The sequence below is a fragment of the Schistocerca americana genome, chromosome 1, assembly GCF_021461395.2.
Source record: "Schistocerca americana isolate TAMUIC-IGC-003095 chromosome 1, iqSchAmer2.1, whole genome shotgun sequence".
NCBI lineage: Eukaryota > Metazoa > Arthropoda > Insecta > Orthoptera > Acrididae > Schistocerca > Schistocerca americana.
The window spans coordinates 779041143-779060971 of record NC_060119.1 but is presented as its reverse complement, the minus strand read 5'-3'; the positions used below and the strand labels follow the sequence as shown (position 1 = coordinate 779060971).

The window sequence follows — 19829 nt, the reverse complement described above, 5'->3', positions numbered from 1 at the left end:
GTTTAAATACTTTTCACCCTGTATACTCCGCTAGCCCCCAAGCGGTGTGTGACGGAGGGCGCAATTCGCGCCTAAGTCATATTCCCCCCCCCCCCCCCCCACCCCCACCCCACCCCCCCTCCTGTTCCATTTGCGGATCGCACGAGGGAAAAACGACTGTCTGAACGCCTCAGTACGAGCTCTAATTTCCCTTATCTTTGAATGGTGACCATTGCGCGATTTGAAAGCTGGTGGTAATAATATATGCTCTACATCCTCGGTGACCGAGCGAGGTGGCGCAGTGGTTAGACGCTGGACTCGCATTCGGGATACGGTTCAATCCCGCGTCCGGCCATCCTGATTTAGGTTTTCCGTGATTTCCCTAAATCGCTCTAGGCAAATGCCGGGATCGTTCCTTTGACAGGGCACGGCCGACTTCCTTCCCTAATCCGATGAGACCGATAACCTCGCTGTCTGGTCTCATTCCGCAAACAACCCAACCACATCTTCGGTGAAGATCGGATTTCGTAATTTAGTGAACAACCCCTTCCGGTATGCGCGTCGTCTATCTGCAAGTGTATTCCACTTCGAACTTTCTATGAGATTTGTAACGCTCTCGTGATGGCTAAATGTACCAGTCACGAATCTTGCTGCATTTCTTTGGACCTTCTCGATCTCTTGAATGAGACCCGACTGGTAAGGATCCCATATAGACGAACAATATTCTAAAACTGGACGAACTAACGTATTGTAAGCAATTTCCTTTGTTGAAGAACTGCATCGCTTCAGGATTCTACCAACAAACCGCAATCTCTAGTTCGCCGTGCCCGTTACTTGTATAATCTTATCATTCCATTTGAGATCATTTCGAATAGTCACACCGAGATACTTGACGGATGTTACCGCTTCCAAAGACTGATCATTTATTTTGTACTCTTACATTAATGGGGTGTTTCGCCTTGTCTTACGCAGTAGGTTACACTTACTAATATTGAGAGATAACTGCCAGTCATTACACCACGCACTTAATTTCTGCAAATCCTCATTGATTTGTTCACAACTTTCGTGTGATACTACTTTCCTGTAGACTACAGCATCATTGCAAACAATCTAATGCCACTGCCAATACCATAAACCAGATCGTTTATCTTTTTAGAGCAAGCGAAAGCGCGCAACTGAGTCGAACGCCTTTCGAAAGTCGAGAAATATGGTATCAACCTGGGAGCCGGTATCTAGAGCCTGTTCTATATATTGCACAAAAAGGGCCAGATGTGTCTCGCATAACTGCTGTTTCCTAAAACCGTGCTCGTTTCTGCAGAGGAGCTTCTCAGAGTCTACAAAGGTCATTCAGAAACACTGAATAATATCCCTAACTGTATAGCTCCTCGTCAAGCAATCTGTGCAGCACTTATACGGACAAGTAAACCTAGTCAAGGGATACACTTCAATTTGATTGGCTTTGAATACGTTGAAACAAAAGGTCTATGGATTTTACAACACCCTACAACGGTGTACCTAGATTTGTCGAAAAAGATTTTTTTCTGTTTGCCCTTCTACCTCTCCACTATTCTGTTTCTCAGTTCGACATGTGACTAATAGCAAAACGTATATCATCGTTGATATCAAATTGAATTGTATATGATGAAGTGGTGTTCCAGAGACGCTTTTGTCAGAAATAAGCTGGAAATTTCTCTGTGTCACTATATGCTCACCCGATACCTGTCCGCTTCAATGCCAGTTCTCATGTTGGTTTGGTTACTAATTCTTGCCACGACACGTATATGTATTCTTTTAATTTCATGAAATATGCGTTGGGTTGGGCTGTTTGTCGTAAGAGACCAAACTGCGAGGTCATCGGTCTCGTCGGATTAGGGAAGGACGGAGAAGGGAATCAGCCGTGCCCTTTCAGACGAACCATCCCGGTATTCGCCCGAAGCGATTTAGGGAAATCACGAAAAACTTAAATCAGGATGGACGGACGCGGGATTGAACCGCCGTCCTCCCGAATGCGAGTCCAGTGTGCTAACCACTGCGCCACCTCTATCGGTTTTGTGAAATATGATATCTTCCGTTGTAGCTGCGCTTTCTTTTACATTTAGTATATTTCTTTATTTTCGAGTTGCGACTATTCCAGAATTAATTATATTTGAAGTTGTATGTACATTATTGTAAATCTATACAACAGTGAGAAAGCTGCAGAATTGTTCGGCTCAAAAAATGCTGAATACACTTTTATTTAGAGAAATATGCGTCTTTGGAATAGCACATCATCATAAATGATTAAATTTGCTATACGTTCTGCTGTTAATCAAAGGTCGAAATGAATAATGAAATAATGGGGGAGAGAGGGGATTTCGAAAAAAATATGTGATTTTTTCGACACACCATAGAACGTTTTTCACAAGCGTTCCCGTTTCAGCGGTACTCACTCAGGAACATGATACTCATATTTTTTAAGAGTGTGTTCCACCCTCTTAACGGCGATATGAGCATGTACAAAAAAAACTCGCGTCTTTTTATTGTGCTCTACACTACAACATATTCGGAGCTGATCACAATCGAAGTGTATCCCTTGGGTAGGTTTACTTGTCAGCGACAGTGCTGTAATGAGATGCTGACAATAGTCCTACTTCTATTGTGGTCCTAAATATGAGGGCTGCTCGGAAACAGAGTTTTAATGATGTCTGGTGCGCGGAGTAGCATAGGTAACGGCGTGATTTCAGCGTAGTCGTGTCGCCTGGCACAGTAAGAGTCTGATAACGCCACGGAAAGGTTACCGAACTGTTTTTTACGTCATAACTGCAAATTACAGTGGCTGCTGTCATGGACAATACCGCGCCTGTCAATTAACGTGTTGTAATCCGTTTTCTGTGTGCAAAAACCATGCAAGCTCTCGAGATACACTGATAATTTTGTGCAGCGTACGAGGAGAATATTATGACCGGTAGTGCTGTAATAAAATGATGAAGTTTATTTCGGGACGGTCGTCCGAACGTCTATGAGGAATAAAGAATTGGATGACAATCTGTTGAAGCAAATGGACTTCATGCAAAGGTTAATGACAGAATTATAGGACATTTTCGGTTCCAGACTGCAGAATTAAAACTTTTCCTCAGATATCAGGGACAGTGTTGTACGAACTTGTGACTGATAAGCTTGGTTATTGCAAATTTTGTGCACGGTGGGTCCCAAAGCTTCTAACTGTTGTCCACAAAACGAAGAACTTGACAGATGTATTAACGTTTCTGATGCGGTGATATGAAGAAAAAGAATTCATCAATCATATTCTGACAGGGGATGAAACAGATTTCATAAGAAACTTCCTGGCAGAGTAAAACTGTGTGCCGGGCCGAAACTCGAACTCGGGACCTTTGCCTTCCACTGGCAAGTGCTCTACGAACTGAGCTGCCCAAGCACGACTCACGCACCGTCATCACAGCTTTACTTCTGCCAACACCTCGTCTCCTACCTTCCCCCGAGTTCGAGTCTCGGTTCGGCACACAGTTTTAATCTGCCAGGAAGTGTCATATCAGCGCAAACTCCGCTGCAGAGTGAAAATCTCATTATAGATTTCATACATCAGCGTGACGGCAAAAAAAAATCCAATCAATGCAGTGAGGACACGCTAGTTCGCCACGTATGCCGTTGAGGTACCGCCAAACATTTTTTGCGCGACAATTGGTGACAACTATTTTTTGGGCCAGAAGGGGAGAAATCACCGTTGACTTTATGGAAAAAGTCACTACAAACCCGACATTTATTGTGAAACTCTAAACAAGTCCAGAAGGCCCATCTAGAAACAAAAGGCGCTGCCCATTCTCTGCTGGAGTGCAGGTTATTCTTCCTGTTTTTCCGTTCCTGTTAATACATATCGGTAAAACGACTGATCTGGTAGCGCTCTATCGAGTGGGCACGTAAAATTCCACTTTCAAAATCATTTTGTTTGCAACGGGAAACAAACCGACTCTTTCCATCGACACTGGGCTTCGCATGAAAGACTTGGTGGGCAGGATTTGTACGGGCTGACTCCAGCTACCTGCCGAAACATCGAAGAAAATGATACTGACGAGTCTAAGGATTGACACCCTGCGTAAGCAGAATAATATACGTGCCCCAATATTAATGTTAGTACCATTTCACAGTTTTTGAAAAGGTCATATGATAGTCTGTTGAAACAAGAAGTATAATTACTCATGAATTATTCGCAAGATTACGCCATATGTACCCATTAAAACGGAGTATTCCCCTTCCATCTTATATGTTGGAATAGTTTTAGACACTACTCAAGGTGATGCACGTCATGGTAATACTGTCTTTCTTCGTTTCGATAGTGATTTCTTCCTCCTTCTGATACAGGCACCTGGAAGTGACCGCAATCGCGTACATTCTCGTATTGCAGGTCTTCTCTGGTTCATTTAGACAAAAAGTCATCTCAACAGGCATCTGAAGATGAATCTGTCATTTTGCAATAGGTAACTGCGCTATTTTTTGGTAAAGAAAACTGTTTACAGTGGCTGCTGTATTTACTGTCAATAAGAATCTATCTGTAATTGTAGACAGCCACGATCTAATTATATTACGAGTATTTTCCCACAAAATGGGGCAAACTCTCGCCCGTCAAAATATTGAGCAATGTGGAAGAGCACCAGTACTAGCAAGGCGCAGCAGTAGCGAAACAATGTACCCTCTTGTTGGTATAAAATAATTTGAAGCCATTTTGACTACTTTTCGGCAGTGACTGTCTCAAGAAATATGTAAAGGTTTCTTTTTTTAATTTCCGCTACCAGTCAAAACCTTTGTTAACTATTGTATTACTTATTTATTTAGCGACATTTTTCGAGGATTACACCTCATCTTCAGGCTAAATGGCATTACAAAAACAACTTTACAATAAGGTCATACTGATATTACAGAGTCTTTTCGTAAACGCTGTGGTCATCTATGTTCTTCTGGCGTGGCAGTCTCGTTGTGATGTGTTGCGGTGTACCCATATCCGTGGCTCTCATGGACACTGTTCACTAATCGTCACTAGTGTAGCAGTAACTTGGAAACATGATTCACACTACAGAACTGTTTGTTATCGTGTTTCCAAGTTCCTGCTACACTAGTGACGATTAGTGAACAGTGACCAAGAGAGCCACGGAAATGGGTACACCGCACCACATCACAACGAGACTGCCACGCCAGAAGAACAAAGATGACCACAGCATTTACGAAAAGACCATGTAATTTCAGTATGACCTTATTGTAAAGTTGTTTTTGTAATGCCATTTAGCCTGAAAACCTCGAAATGATTCAAATGGCTCTGATCACTATGGAACTTAACTTCTGAGGTCATCAGTCCCCTAGGACTTAGAACTATTTAAACCTAACTAACCTAAGGACACCACACACATCCATGCCCGAGGTCGGATTCGAACCTGTGACTGTAGTGGTCACGCGGTTCCAGACTGTAGCGCCTAGAACCGCTTGGCCACCACAGCCGGCATTTAACCCTCGAAACATGTCGCTAAATAAATAAGTAATACAATAGTTAACAAAGTTTGTGACTGGTAGCGGTAATTTAAAAAAAAAAGAGGCCTTTACAATGTACCCTCTACTTGAAGGAAAAATTCATTATTTACCTACTGAAGAATTTGGTAAAGAAAGAAAAATCTCTGGGATAACTTATAAATGCACATCAAAATTAGCGAACTTCATTTGGTTGGTTAATCGCTTGCATCAGTAAAGAATTACCTCGAGAAACAAAAAGTGTCCGTACTTGACGGAAGTTTTGCTCGAGGTCAGTGGTTCAGACTAACTGGTGTCGCTGTTGTGCAGGTCCATCTTCCAGGACATGGTGAGCATGGACGCGCTGGTGATGAAGATCATGAACTTCGCGCAGCGCCTGGTGGACGCGGACCGCGCCTCGCTCTTCCTGGTGGACAGCAAGAGCAAGGAGCTGTACGCGCGCATCTTCGACGTCGGCGTCTCCAGCGGCGACGAGGACGGCGACAGCAACCTCTCCGACTCGGGCGACTCCGTGCTCAAACCGCCGGCGTCCAAGGAGATCAGGTGAGCGCGAGTCTTCCCATCTCTCCTATTACACTACCTCAGATTGCATCTAGTCGCATTAAACCAGCCGCTGCTCAGGAAATTAGTTTAGGAAATAGGACAGTCAAAACAACACACGCATTTTGTTATCTGCGTAGCCAAATAAGGGACTGTGGCCTTGGTTGAAAGGATGAAGTGGAAACTGGAAACATCAAAAGAGGCGATTCTGAAAAATACTCTTTCACATTGAGACAGCCTGCACATTGATACAGCCGAATGGCTTGGAGTCGCTGCCTTCCGTGCGGAAGGACCGAGGTTCGATTCTCAATGCGCCCTCAGATTTTTCTGCTTTAAGGAGGTCTGAAGTGGGGTCCACACAGACTAATGGGGCCACATGAGGAGCTGCTTGAATAAAGAAGCAGCGGCATCATCAGAATTCACCCACTGGCAGCAATGGCTGGAGCGATTGGCTACATGCTGATCTCGTACTGCCTTGCACGCCACTCGGGACGGGCCCAACACCTAATCCGTGGGTGGTGTTTACGTTTACGTGCTTACACTGAAAGCAAATTCGAGTTTTGTCTTCCTAAAGGTATTTGTCTGGAATGTACACTTGTAAGGAAATGAAACATGGACGATAAACAGTTCAGACAAGAATACGATAGATGTTTTGAAATTTAAAATTCCGAACATTGGGTGGCTAGATCTGATAACTAATGAAGTATTACTAGATCTAATTGAGGAGAAAAGAAATTTACGTCATGGAGGAAAGCGCGGGGGCTTAAACCTGAATATGGAGACAAAGGCTTGGCTGCAGCAACTGGGTTCAAGTGGATATAAGTTGCTGTAGTTATGCAGAGGTGAAGATGTATGCACAGGGAAGACTAGGGTGGAGAGCTGCATTAAACCAGTCTTTGTGCAACAAGAATATTACATAAATTGACACTGCGTTAGTTGTACTCTCAGTATTGGCGTATCTTCCACTTCCTAAATCAGGTGTTAAGAATTTTATTACTTCATACGCAGAAACTGCTTCGTATATAAAGATAATTTAACACCACGTCTTATTGTTCAGTAACGCCACAAACTGATTGCATCATAATGACCGTTTTGCATCGCGTACTTACTTCCTTCTTTCGTTGATTCAAGTTACCAGTTCATTTCTGTTACCCATATCCGATATCTTGCGGATATCGTGTTTTAGTAATCAATGCCTTTATCAGTATTCTTAAAGCTATTGAACATTGTACCATACATATTACATAATTGAATAGTTTCTTAAAGTCCTGAAATACCATTAAATGCCAAAATTTCATCGATTATAAACACATTAGAATTTTTTGTTCCGTGTTTTCACCTTTTCGTGAAACCAAACAGAGGTTCGTCCTAGTACATCTTTAAGTTTGTAGCTGTTTTTCTGTTTATTACTGTAGCAGATTTAATATATAAATGTCAATATCGCCACTTCACTAGTAACTTTTCATATTGTGCAATGGATAGTTTGTAACTTCTGCCTTTTGAAATTTTGGATACATTACTGTTTATTTAGATGTTCGGCAGTCTCACTGTTAAAAGAGACCACTCACAAAAAAGAACGTCCCCGAAAGAAATAAACCGTCAGCCTATTGTTCGTGACGTTTCTGTAATTAATGGCCACGCACTTAGCAATTACACATGTTCAGGATCTGGTACAGATGACAACCCTGTGTAAGTATAACATAAGTTTATTGGCTCACAACAATGAATGTTTCTATGTCCTCAACACCAACACTTCCGTAATCCACACTGATAAAAAATTCCTCATTTCCAACTAGTTACCGCTTAATTCATCGTGATACTTTCAACGATACCTGTTTCAAGTTTAACTATCTTGTCCTATAGTTCTTTAATCCACGTAAATACTGACAGTAACTTTAGTTATACTCACGCTGTAAAGAGCAACAGTCGCTCCTTCTGCTTAATTTATGTGTACACGATCCAGTCACGTTAATATAACCACCACCGATACTCGATCTCAACGTGTAAAAACAACTCATAGATGGTAGATGGCAGCAATAGCAGTGGAGGCTATATAAAGTGTGTCGGGGACAGGCGGACAACAGTGCAGTCGTCGTAATGCAGAAACGAAGCCACTTATCGGACGTCTGAAAGGGTATGATCATTGACTTTCGGGGCAAGGGTGGAAGGGTTTCCGAAACGGCAAAGTTTATAATCTTTTAAAATATACCGAGCATGGCAAAATAGCGCTATCCGAAACCAGCACCGAGGTAACTGTGGTGCACCACGGGCCATAGATGACGGGAGAACGACGGCTGCATAGATGGGCAAAGGCCTATAGACGCGCAACTGCTGAGCAACTGACCGCCCAGACGGACCGAAGGATTACCAACTTTACCTCCTCAATGAGCGTTAAACGAACATTGCTGTGTATGGGCGTCCGTAGCAGGCGCCCGGTTCTTGCACCCATGCAGACTGTTGTTCTTCGGCGACGAAGGCTGGAATATGCAGGCCAGTACCGTAACCTTGACGTCCACTGAGAGCTGCGAGGTGTGGTGTGTGTTCCCGCGGCAGGTTCCCCGTGGGCACGGGCATCGCCGGCCAGGTGGCGCTCACGGGGGAGGTGCTCAACATCGCCGACGCCTACTCGGACCCGCGCTTCAACCGCACCGTCGACCAGATCACCGGCTACCACACGCGCTCCATCCTCTGCATGCCCATCTTCATCCGCGGCAACATCATCGGCGTCGTCCAGATGGTCAACAAGCACACCGGAACCTTCACCAAGGTCAGTGCCCGCATCAGCGCCAATCTCATTTACGCGGCACCGTGTTGAAGTGTAGAAATATGCCACTAAACACGTATACAGCTACATAACCTAGCCAACTTAGGAACAATCAACAGGGAGCATGTTTCTCTCCCCATTATTATTATCTTACGTCACTTTTAGTTGTTTCACTAATTGCTTAGAGCTTTCAAGTGCCCTCACAAATAAAAGTACACTGGCCTTAGGTTCGGACAGCGAGGAGGCCACGCAATTATTCCAACTCTACCCACCCATCTGTCACCGAATCTGTTATTTAGAAGCCGACGGACATTAACACTAAAATGAGAAGGTGTTCCATCGTGTACGAAGTACATATTTTATCGCATATTTAAAGGCACATCTGCTATGAGAACAGGTAAACGCTCTTTACGAAATTATGATAACTTTGTCCGTTGAGCGTGGGTGGAAGAAAGTGAGGCCCTACCAAACAGTCACCAACAATTCCGCCCCTAACACAGACAAAAATCTTTTTTGATGAGTTGCTTAATCAGCTGTGAGAGGATTGACGTCTGCCCGTACATACCGATTGTGAAAATTTACAATCTCGTCTCGTTGAAACGACGCCTCTTCTGTAAACAACATCGTTGTACTAAAAACAGGATTGACACTTTGTTAAATAAACCATTCGCAGAAGAGTACTCGTCAAGGAAAATCAGTTGCTGATCGTGCCTGCACACGCTGTAAATGGTATGGATAGAACTGGTGCTCGTGTAACACTCGCCGAACAGTCACGTGTGTTGCAGTTTCATGTCATTTACTGACACTAGGGTCGCCGTCAAGTGTATGAAGAATTTCCGGCTCCCGTTGCGATGTCCTCGTGCTTCTAGGCCTGCCCCGGTCGCGACTATCAGGCTTAAATGCCCCATGTTCCCTAAGTCAACAATCAATGGCTTTAAAGTTTTCCTGTCGGGGCACCTTCACCCTGGAAATCTCTCCCTACACAAACGTTGAGCGCGAATGGCATTGCCGTCAGCTAATCCAAACATCAGATGGGAATCTGCCATCTCTGCATTTGTGTACATTGTCGAAGAGACAAGTCTGTGATTAACTCTACTTAGTGACCCGTGTGCTTGCAATGTTCGTACTGATCACTAGAACACATGATGCTATCTGCAAGCAAGCGATGATGCACGTTGTATGCCAACAGAGACATGTAAAACAAAACGTGGCCGTGCACTACGTAGATAGACTTCATCAAGAGTGCACGTTCCGTCTCCTGTCTTTCCCATGATTAATGAGTTGGATAAAACGAGTTGTAGCATGGAAACAAAGTGTTTCGAGATCCATGTTCATACAACATAATTTCTTCGTCTACGTCTAACGAATGTGCCGTGCAATTTGTGTCGTACATTTTTGTTACACCCTGTATACAAAGTGCCCCATTTATCTTGACCACCTCAAGCAATATTTTGTTCAAAAGAAAAACACATACATCAAGCAGTTGTTGTTTATCTACCAGGGGACATTAACCCTAGTTCGAGTCTCCGTCCGGCACACAGTTTTAATCTGCCAGGAAGTTTCATATCAGCGCACACTCCGCTGTAGAGTGAAAATTTCATTCTAGAAACATCACCCAGGCTGTGACTAAGCCATGTCTCCGCAATATCCTTTCTTCCAGGAATGCTAGTTCTGCAAGGTTCGCAGGAGAGGTTCTGTGAAGTTTGGAAGGTAGGAGACGAGGTACTGGCGGAATTGAGACTGTGAGGACGGGGACTGAGTCGTGCTTGGGTAGCTCAGTCGGTAGATCACTTGCCCGCGAAAGGCAAAGGTCCCGGGTTCGAGTCTCGGTCCGGCACACAGTTTTAATCTGCCAGGAAGTTTCATTAATCAGCATGACTGTCTGTCCTTCAACTCTGTTCGTTACGAAGATATGAACAGCAGTAAGTCTTTATTAAATAGACCCTCTATATTTCATATTTGATGAACCACTTTCTCTCATCTAGATTTGTTCAAAAACGTATCACAATGTACGATTCACGATATTAAAAACGTAACACAAAACTGTCTTTGACTCCGCCTTACTAGCACACAGTACAAGTACCCCGGATACCTAAGCCGTCTACTTTCTGGAGTTGACAGCAAACAAATGGGAACACAACAGGTTTTTGTGAGTACAATCAAGAACTGTGTTCACTGTAAACGGTGTCCAGAAACAGTCTGAAAAGTTTGCAGGAATGTTTCAGGGTAGATTGTGATGATAACTGTTAAGAAAAAAATTCTATGCTTTGCGCCGTTTACGAGTTAGTTAGCATTTGAGTTATCCAATCGGGCCGTTTCACGAGCCAATTCAAGCCCCCCCCCCCCCCCCCGGATACAATTAGTATTACTTATTGGTTAAAATGGCTCTGAGCGGTATGGGACTTAACATCTGAGGTCATCAGTCCCCTAGAACTTAGAACTACTTAAACCTAACTAACCTAAGGACATCACACACATCCATGCCCGAGGCAGGATTCGAACCTGCGACCGTAGTATCTCTTGTTGTCATAGCGTGGATGATAATGCGCGAGATCGCTCAGCCTTTGGCTCTGGTTCTATCTTTACTACAGTTCCATTTCCAATTTTTGTATCATTTCTTGTTCGGCTTTGGGAAACCAAACGAAATATATCTTTGGCGACACCGTCTCTGGCGGGCCGCTTGAAATGGCGCGCGCAACGGCCTAACTGACTAACTTCAATGCTAATTAACTCTGAAACGGCGCAACGTATGGAATCTCTTTCTGAATGATTATTTTTCTGCAGAACCCACCCTCCGACACTCTTCAAGCTTTTCAGACTGTTTCTGATCACCCTGTGTATAACATATAGTTGAATAGTTCTGTATTCTATATGAGAAAACAATATTGCAGTTACTCTTCTGCTACGTTACATTCTACATAGATGTATACCATTTCTACTTTCTTTTCATTGCTGCACTTGACACTACCGGCAGAAAAGGAGGGAAGGATTTTGCTGTAGATGTAATCGCGGTCAATAGACGGCGTCAAAACCAACGTAACTAAAACTAATTGTTAAATATTACGATTGCCTTGTTAGCAGATATTAAATTATCGTTGCATCAATTTGGGTGGCAATCGGATTCTTAATCATTGTTCATTTTATAGCTGACGGTCAAGGACTTCTGTTGCAGTAAAAGAACCCAAAAGATAATATTGATAGGTAATGCTGCCGTGATATGACCAGAAGATTTTATCACAGATATAATGACGGAATGGTTAACTTTTCTCTCTTTAAATTCTCATTTTACTTTCCCACACATAATGAAAATGATAATAGGATAACTGAGTCACTAACTACGAAAGACTCGAAAGGTATATAAAAATTCAAAATTTGTGAATTTATTTGAACAAAAAGATCTTTAGCGTCCGTTTATTACATTAGTAAGTAGCATTCCTGAAATTAAAATTATAAATGAAGGTAAAAAATTACTTTAACTGAAATTCAGTCAATTATCCCTAGTGGCTTCGTTAAGAAAAGGAAAGAAAGAAATGCTAAGTCATGAATCATCACAGGAAAGTTAGAGAAATGAAAAATCCTAACCAACTTGACTGATTGAGTTTAAGGATTTAACAGTTAATGAAGTTGTGTAATTCCCAAAAACGCTCCACTCCCTTGAGATATTTCAACTATTCAGAAACATATTCGATTACCAAAAACCAAAACCCAGTACTCTCATAATTACAGTTGGTTATGTGTAATATGAGAACGGATAATATGGCGTTCTTATGGAATGTAAATAATGGCCAGACTGCTAAATTTACATTTTGGTACTTTTTATCTTTTTGTCAATTCCAATTAATTTTACTGGAGGATATAAAAAAAATGACTGGCGGCGTGTGACATTCGTGAAACGGATGTCGCTTACTCAAACAGACCTTTAGTTGAAGACGGTTGACTGAATGAGTGTCATGTATTTTCCTTGTATTTCCATTTGTTTATTATCAACTCCAGCAAGTGGACGAGTTATGTTACACTGGGCACATTCACTGTGTGTTAGTAAAGGAGAATCAATGTCAGTTTTAATTACGTTTTTAATAACGTCATGTTTACGTGAACAGTACAGAAAATGGTTCAGATGGCTCTGAGCACTATGCGACTTAACTTCTGAGGTCATCAGTCGCCTAGAACTTAGAACTAATTAAACCTAACCAACCTAAGGTTCAAATGGTTCTGAGCACTAGGGGACTTAACATCTACGGTCATCAGTCCCCTAGAACTACTTAAAACTAACTAACCTAATGACATCACACACATCCATGCCCGAGGCAGGATTCGAACCTGCGACCGTAGCGGTGCTCGGTTCCAGACTGTAGCACCTAGAACCGCACGGCCACTCCGGCCGGCTGTGAACAGTACATTTTGATACGTTTTGAACACGTCCGAAGTAAACTGAGTAGACTGACGAATAAAATCTGTAGGTTGCTATTTTGAAAACTGCCCCTGGTAGCTGAATGGTCAGCACGATGGCATGTCATACCTAACGGCCCGGGTTCCGTTCCCGGCTGGGTCGGAGATTTTCTCCGCTCAGGGACTGGGCGTTGTGTTGTCCTTATCATCATCATTTCACCCCCATCGACACGCAACTCGCCGAAGTGGCGTCAATTCGAAAGACTTTCACCAGGCGAACGGTCTATACGACGGGAGGCCCTAGCCACACGGCATTTCCATTTAGTTTGAAAAACACTTCTCGCTATTCATATTGTCGTAATGGTCAAAATTTCAAGAATATCAATCATGGCTCCCTGGAAGTGAAACGTCATTTCCGTGATATATTTTTTTATATTGCTTTTGGACAAAAAGTTTTTCGAGTGCTAAAGATGAATTGGATAGCCTTTGTATTCTTCTTGACTAAAAGGAACGTGATAAAAATTCATCACAATTAATACAAAATTCTTTCGGTTTGTTGCCTACGTAGAACCAAGCTTATGATATAGTCTAACGAAGGCCACGTACAATAACACCCGAAACATTGGTTCGTTTTGTAACATGACGCGTTCGATAACGAAGAACGATTTGTGGAAAAACTCCAACCGCCAGCCGCCTACACCCATATAATGTCACTATTAGTTTAGTCATTTTATACAAACAGATCCGTTATTAGTTTAGAAACTCAAAGCTTAAGCTTCGTATATGTTTATAAAATCTCTTCAGTGCACTGCATTTTTAATTAATTTCAGATTAAAATTGACTATTCCATTCAGCTGTGATCACTTTTGTGAAGCGACCATGCATATAGCAAGTAGAGTGATAACATAATTAAATCAGTTTTAATTAAGAAAAAATTCTGACTCGAAAATTATGATTCTGCTTGAAGACTGACCTATAGGGACGTAGTGTTATATATTGCACAAGAGAGTAAAAACAGAAAGTATAACTAAATAGTCAGTTTGCTTCTACGAGTACATGTTTATGACGCTCCACTGCGCAGATGGCTGCATGGGCACGGTCCGAAGCGAATAAAAAAAGTTAAATGCCACATTCCTCGGGAGCGCCCTTGTTCGTAATTCACTACGTTGGTGCTTCAGTAAACTGTATTGCTCCTCAGGACCGACCATAACGGACCTTCGGCAGTGGGCCTCGGCGACCGACTAGCTTCCCAGATTCCTGTCTCCCTCTAAGTACAAAAGCTCACCTTCAGACAATTTAACATATTTTGGTTAAAGTGGGGCAGTAACACCATAGGCATCCTCTACATTCATTTGATGATTCCATTCCCTCAAACCTTTTGGCTCACCTTGGAGATCAAGTGATGGGCAGAGACGTACCAAATTTCTAATTGAGGCCTCCCTCACACTCAAATCAAAGGTCGAGGTACTTGAACAAACAAACTCAGTCTTCTAGCATAATCTCATACGATAAGTTCCCTGTAGCCGACGTTTTTTATCCCACCTGGAAGGCGGCGCGTGGGTCTGCTCCTGAAAACTGAAGGGTAGGCCGAATGTAGGAACCTAGGAGGAGCAGGTAGGTAGAACTCTCGGTACTGCAATTAAAGTAAAAGTGGTTTTAGTATATCTCAACACAATAATAACGTGAATACATAACTGTGCACTGAGGAGCACGTAGGTGCGAAGCCGGATGTATCAAAGCTCACAGAAGTTACACAGGCAGAATTTGTAGTGGCTCACCCACTATGGAAATGAAACAATGTTGGTTGGTTGTCCGCTCGTGATCAAATGGGCTGAATCCGGAGCGGCTCTCGTAGAGCTGCACAGCGCCGGCTAGAGGGCGCTGTCGTCGGCGAAGGTCTTCCGCTCTCGTAGTGCCAACTTAAGGACGGCTACCTACACTGTGGCAACGTAGCTATCGATACCACAGACGTAGCGTTCACCACAGGTTCCAATTATTCGTAAAAGACATTAAGTTTTAAATCAGTTTGTAAAAAAAACACTTCCTTATCCAGATTGTGTAGCATTTTTGGCGGCGAACTTCAGATTCCTTGCATGTGGCCAATAACCTTGATTAATGCTGCGGATGACCTACTGCGGTTCAACTTTGAATCAAAGGTCACCGCCATTCCAAAGTAATAACTTTCGCTAGTGCGCTGTATTCTGCAATTCCTAATGCATGTGAAGGGGTATACGTAGTATCTTAACAATGCGAACCTAATATTTTTATATGGAAATGTATTACAGCTGAAATTCACAACAAAATATTACTTTTATTTGTCATAAAACGATTTATTATGTATTTAAGTAAAAATTAAGGTAGCAGTGAAAATAATAAATGTTAAACAAGGTAATATTACACATCTAAAAGATTCTTTGTTGCTTACTTCTTGGTTGTTTCGACGAGAATATTAGGACATGCTACCTAGTGCAAACTGTTATTGCCTAGCTGCTGCTGACAATATTGTAACCTATGTAGCAAAAGTTGGAGTTTTTCGTCCAATCAGCTGCATGTTCGGTACAGATCAAATTCTGGTTCACTTGGACAGGGAAGCTAGAGGAAATTACTTGAGGCCTTGTGAAAACCTAATCCGGTGATAGCGTCGGATGCAAAGAAGGACCTAAGATTAGTCGGGTGCAGTATGAACCCTCCTCGGTCTCGTTCTAATTTGATGCCTTAACAACATGCTATTTACATCGTTATCCAACTGAAAGAGCCGTTTAAAACAACAAATGCGTACTTAGTAACTAGAAACCTACCTTTCAATCCTCCTCCTTATATAACATTAATAGGAAGTCACCCACAAGTTGCCGGTTCGTTAGATGGCGTGAAAGAAATTTCGTTTAAATTATTTAAGGTTAAGCTTTTGGCTGTACCTGTTTCTATCATGTTATTTCAGTTTCGGCTTATGTGCCATCGTAAAGGATAAAATTCGATGTCATATTACGGCTTGGAAATAAGTTAAGAAATTACGGTGTCGTTTTACGGCTGTGTAACTCTTGATGCTTGCAGAGTTAATGTCTGTTATCAATGAGAAGAATAACATGATACGTTACCTTACAACAGCCGTTGACACTGTTACCATGAAGGTTGTCGTGTACGCAGTACTCACAGGGAGACGTCAAAACTACCAGTTACATATACGATATTGCAGTAAGTGTGTTATTCTGATTTAGGATGTAAGGTTTCTTCGGAAATGCAAGCATTGCTGAAGAAATTTTGCATTATAAACGGAAATAACACAGGCACTTCAATGTTGTATTTATCCGCCAACACCGGGCCAGCATCTTTAAATAAAATGTCTCCCACGTAGAGGAATATACAGGGTGTTTCAAAAATGACCGGTATATTTGAAACGGCAATAAAAACTAAACGAGCAGCGATAGAAATATACCGTTTGTTGCAATATGCTTGGGACAACAGTACATTTTCAGGCAGACAAACTTTCGAAATTACAGTAGTTACAATTTTCAACAACAGATGGCGCTGCGGTCTGGGAAACTCTATAGTACGATATTTTCCACATATCCACCATGCGTAGCAATAATATGGCGTAGTCTCTGAATGAAATTACCCGAAACCTTTGACAACGTGTCTGGCGGAATGGCTTCACATGCAGATGAGATGTACTGCTTTAGCTGTTCAATTGTTTCTGGATTCTGGCGGTACACCTGGTCTTTCACGTGTCCCCACAGAAAGAAGTCACAGGGGTTCATGTCTGGCGAACAGGGAGGCCAATCCACGCCGCCTCCTGTATGTTTCGGATAGCCCAAAGCAATCACACGATCATCGAAATATTCATTCAGGAAATTAAAGACGTCGGCCGTGCGATGTGGCCGGGCACCATCTTGCATAAACCACGAGGTGTTCGCAGTGTCGTCTAAGGCAGTTTGTACCGCCACAAATTCACAAAGAATGTCCAGATAGCGAGATGCAGTAATCGTTTCGGATCTGAAAAATGGGCCAATGATTCCTTTGGAAGAAGTGGCGGCCCAGACCAGTACTTTTTGAGGATGCAGGGACGATGGGACTGCAACATGGGGCTTTTCGGTTCCCCATATGCGCCAGTTCTGTTTATTGACGAAGCCGTCCAGGTAAAAATAAGCTTCGTCAGTAAACCAAATGCTACCCACATGCATATCGCCGTCATCAATCCTGTGCACTATATCGTTAGCGAATGTCTCTCGTGCAGCAATGGTAGCGGCGCTGAGGGGTTGCCGCGTTTGAATTTTGTATGGATAGAGGTGTAAACTCTGGCGCATGAGACGATACGTGGACGTTGGCGTCATTTGGACCGCAGCTGCAACACGGCGAACGGAAACCCGAGGCCGCTGTTGGATCACCTGCTGCACTAGCTGCGCGTTGCCCTCTGTGGTTGCCGTACGCGGTCGCCCTACTTTTCCAGCACGTTCATCCGTCGCGTTCCCAGTCCGTTGAAATTTTTCAAACATATCCTTTATTGTATCGCTTTTCGGTCCTTTGGTTACATTAAACCTCCGTTGAAAACTTCGTCTTGTTGCAACAACACTGTGTTCTAGGCGGTGTAATTCCAACACCAGAAAAATCCTCTGTTCTAAGGAATAAACCATGTTGTCCACAGCACACTTGCACGTTGTGAACAGCACACGCTTACAGCAGAAAGACGACGTACAGAATGGCGCACCCACAGACTGCGTTGTCTTCTATATCTTTCACATCACTTGCAGCGCCATCTGTTGTTGAAAATTGTAACTACTGTAATTTCGAAAGTTTGTCCGCCTGAAAGTGTACTGTTGTCCCAAGCATGTTGCAACAAACGGTGTATTTCTATCGCTGCTCGTTTAGTTTTTATTGCCGTTTCAAATATACCGGTCATTATTGAAACACCCTGTACATAGTGGATGTACGACTACAGGTTGTAGACACGTGGTTGGTGACATATGGACGATTGGGTCTGACCGTAAGACGTGCACGGATAGCCAAATGGTATGGGACTGCCTGCGATCAGAGGGAAATCCGGGTTTGAGTCCCTGTCCGGCACCAATGTTTACTGTCAACATTCCATTAATCAGATGATCGTTGTCCATATTCGCAGCTGCGAATACATTTAATGTATGCCAGTTACGTACGTCCTTCTGGAATAGCACACGACCTTTGGTTTCGGAGTCGATTTGTTTGCTAATATCACCTGGATACTACGGTCGCCTATAACTTCATCTTGTAGAGCTCGCCTTGTTATTCAGTCCCATCTAATTGCCTTCTTCACCGTGTTCGGACTCTCTTCCCCGAAGATTTCGTGAATTAGCTGGAAGAACAGGGCATCTCTCTCCTCAAACAACTTCAAGCATTCGCAACCAGGGTTCCATCATTTCAACCATACATTGTAAAATTAACAATTATATACGAAGGCAGTAACTGTTCTCGAAAGAAGAGATACTGTTGATGAACGTGCAGCTTTTCCCTGGAATAAATGATGATTAACTGAAACCCTCAGCTGCCGACAGGTGTTATTGATATACCTCGATGTGAACAGCTGAAAATGTGTGCCCCAACCGGGACTCGAACCCGGGATCTCCAGCTTACATGGCAGACGCTCTATCCATCTGAGCCACCGAGGACACAGATGAATAGCGCGACTGCAGGGACTTATCCCTAGCACTCTTCCCGTGAGACTCAAATTCCCAACTGTCCACAATTCTACATATGTAATGCACCTCATAGACATTTGCCCATCCACTCATTACTCGCGCACACTTTGGCGATTCCCTTAAGAGTTTGGGCAACCTGTGCGCATTCACACAGACGAAAGTCAGTGGCTGGGTAGCCTTTAACTATATATACGAAGACGGTAACAGTTTCAGTTAATAATTATTTAAATTAACAATTAATACAATATACCTTACAATGAGCTCCAGGTTCGTCCCTCTCTCTGGTGCGTATACAATAGCGTAGGTGAACTACATTTCAGGTTCCATAATGTTCAATGCCAATGCAGACTCTTTGGTTATTCATTGGTGATCTACCTTATTTCCATCAGAGGCTGCACGAAGTAACACGTCCACCACAGCAAGTGACGAATTCCTTTCACCTCTGATGCCCACGGCAGGTGCAGCTCCTGCGTATATACTTGCCTCTGCAGAAACAGAAGCCTACCGAAAGTGCGTTGCCCCACTCCAGTTAACTTAAGATAATAGTTTTCCCTTCTACACTCTGGCGAATACCTTCCATTTCTCGAAGAGCCTATGAGTGTACCATGGCATTTCCTAACGAAATATCATGTTCTACTACATGCTGACACAGCCCTACAAAGATCTGATCCCAACAAATTTGTAGGCCGCAACATGACATCAAGTGATGTGGCTGACAATGCCACATAAGCCGAAATTTCAGTAACACAATAAAAAAGTTACAGCCAAAAGCGGAACATAATTTCATTTACAGAATTTATAGAGAGGCTGTAGACACGCGTTAAAGGGGTTAAGAAAATTTGTGTTTACCAGTCTCTGGATGTGAAGCGAAAGAAAAGTGGTGGCATACTGTTCCTTATCATTATGGTGTGCGAGAAACTATTTGGCTGGATTCCATATTCATTTCGCATTCTATTATGGAGTGACGGCAGGTTTATTGT

The 19829-nt window shown here is 43.0% G+C and overlaps 1 protein-coding gene across 1 annotated transcript in view; it reads left to right on the top strand.

The window, feature by feature from the left end:
- The window catches only part of LOC124594174 (probable 3',5'-cyclic phosphodiesterase pde-5), a 277725-nt gene that overhangs the window by 151477 nt on the left and 106419 nt on the right, over positions 1-19829 (top strand). Inside the window, exons 7-8 of the mRNA XM_047132534.1 lie at positions 5800-6033; positions 8584-8797. Coding sequence (XP_046988490.1) covers positions 5800-6033; positions 8584-8797 — 448 coding nt within the window. The remainder of the gene's footprint in view (positions 1-5799; positions 6034-8583; positions 8798-19829) is intronic.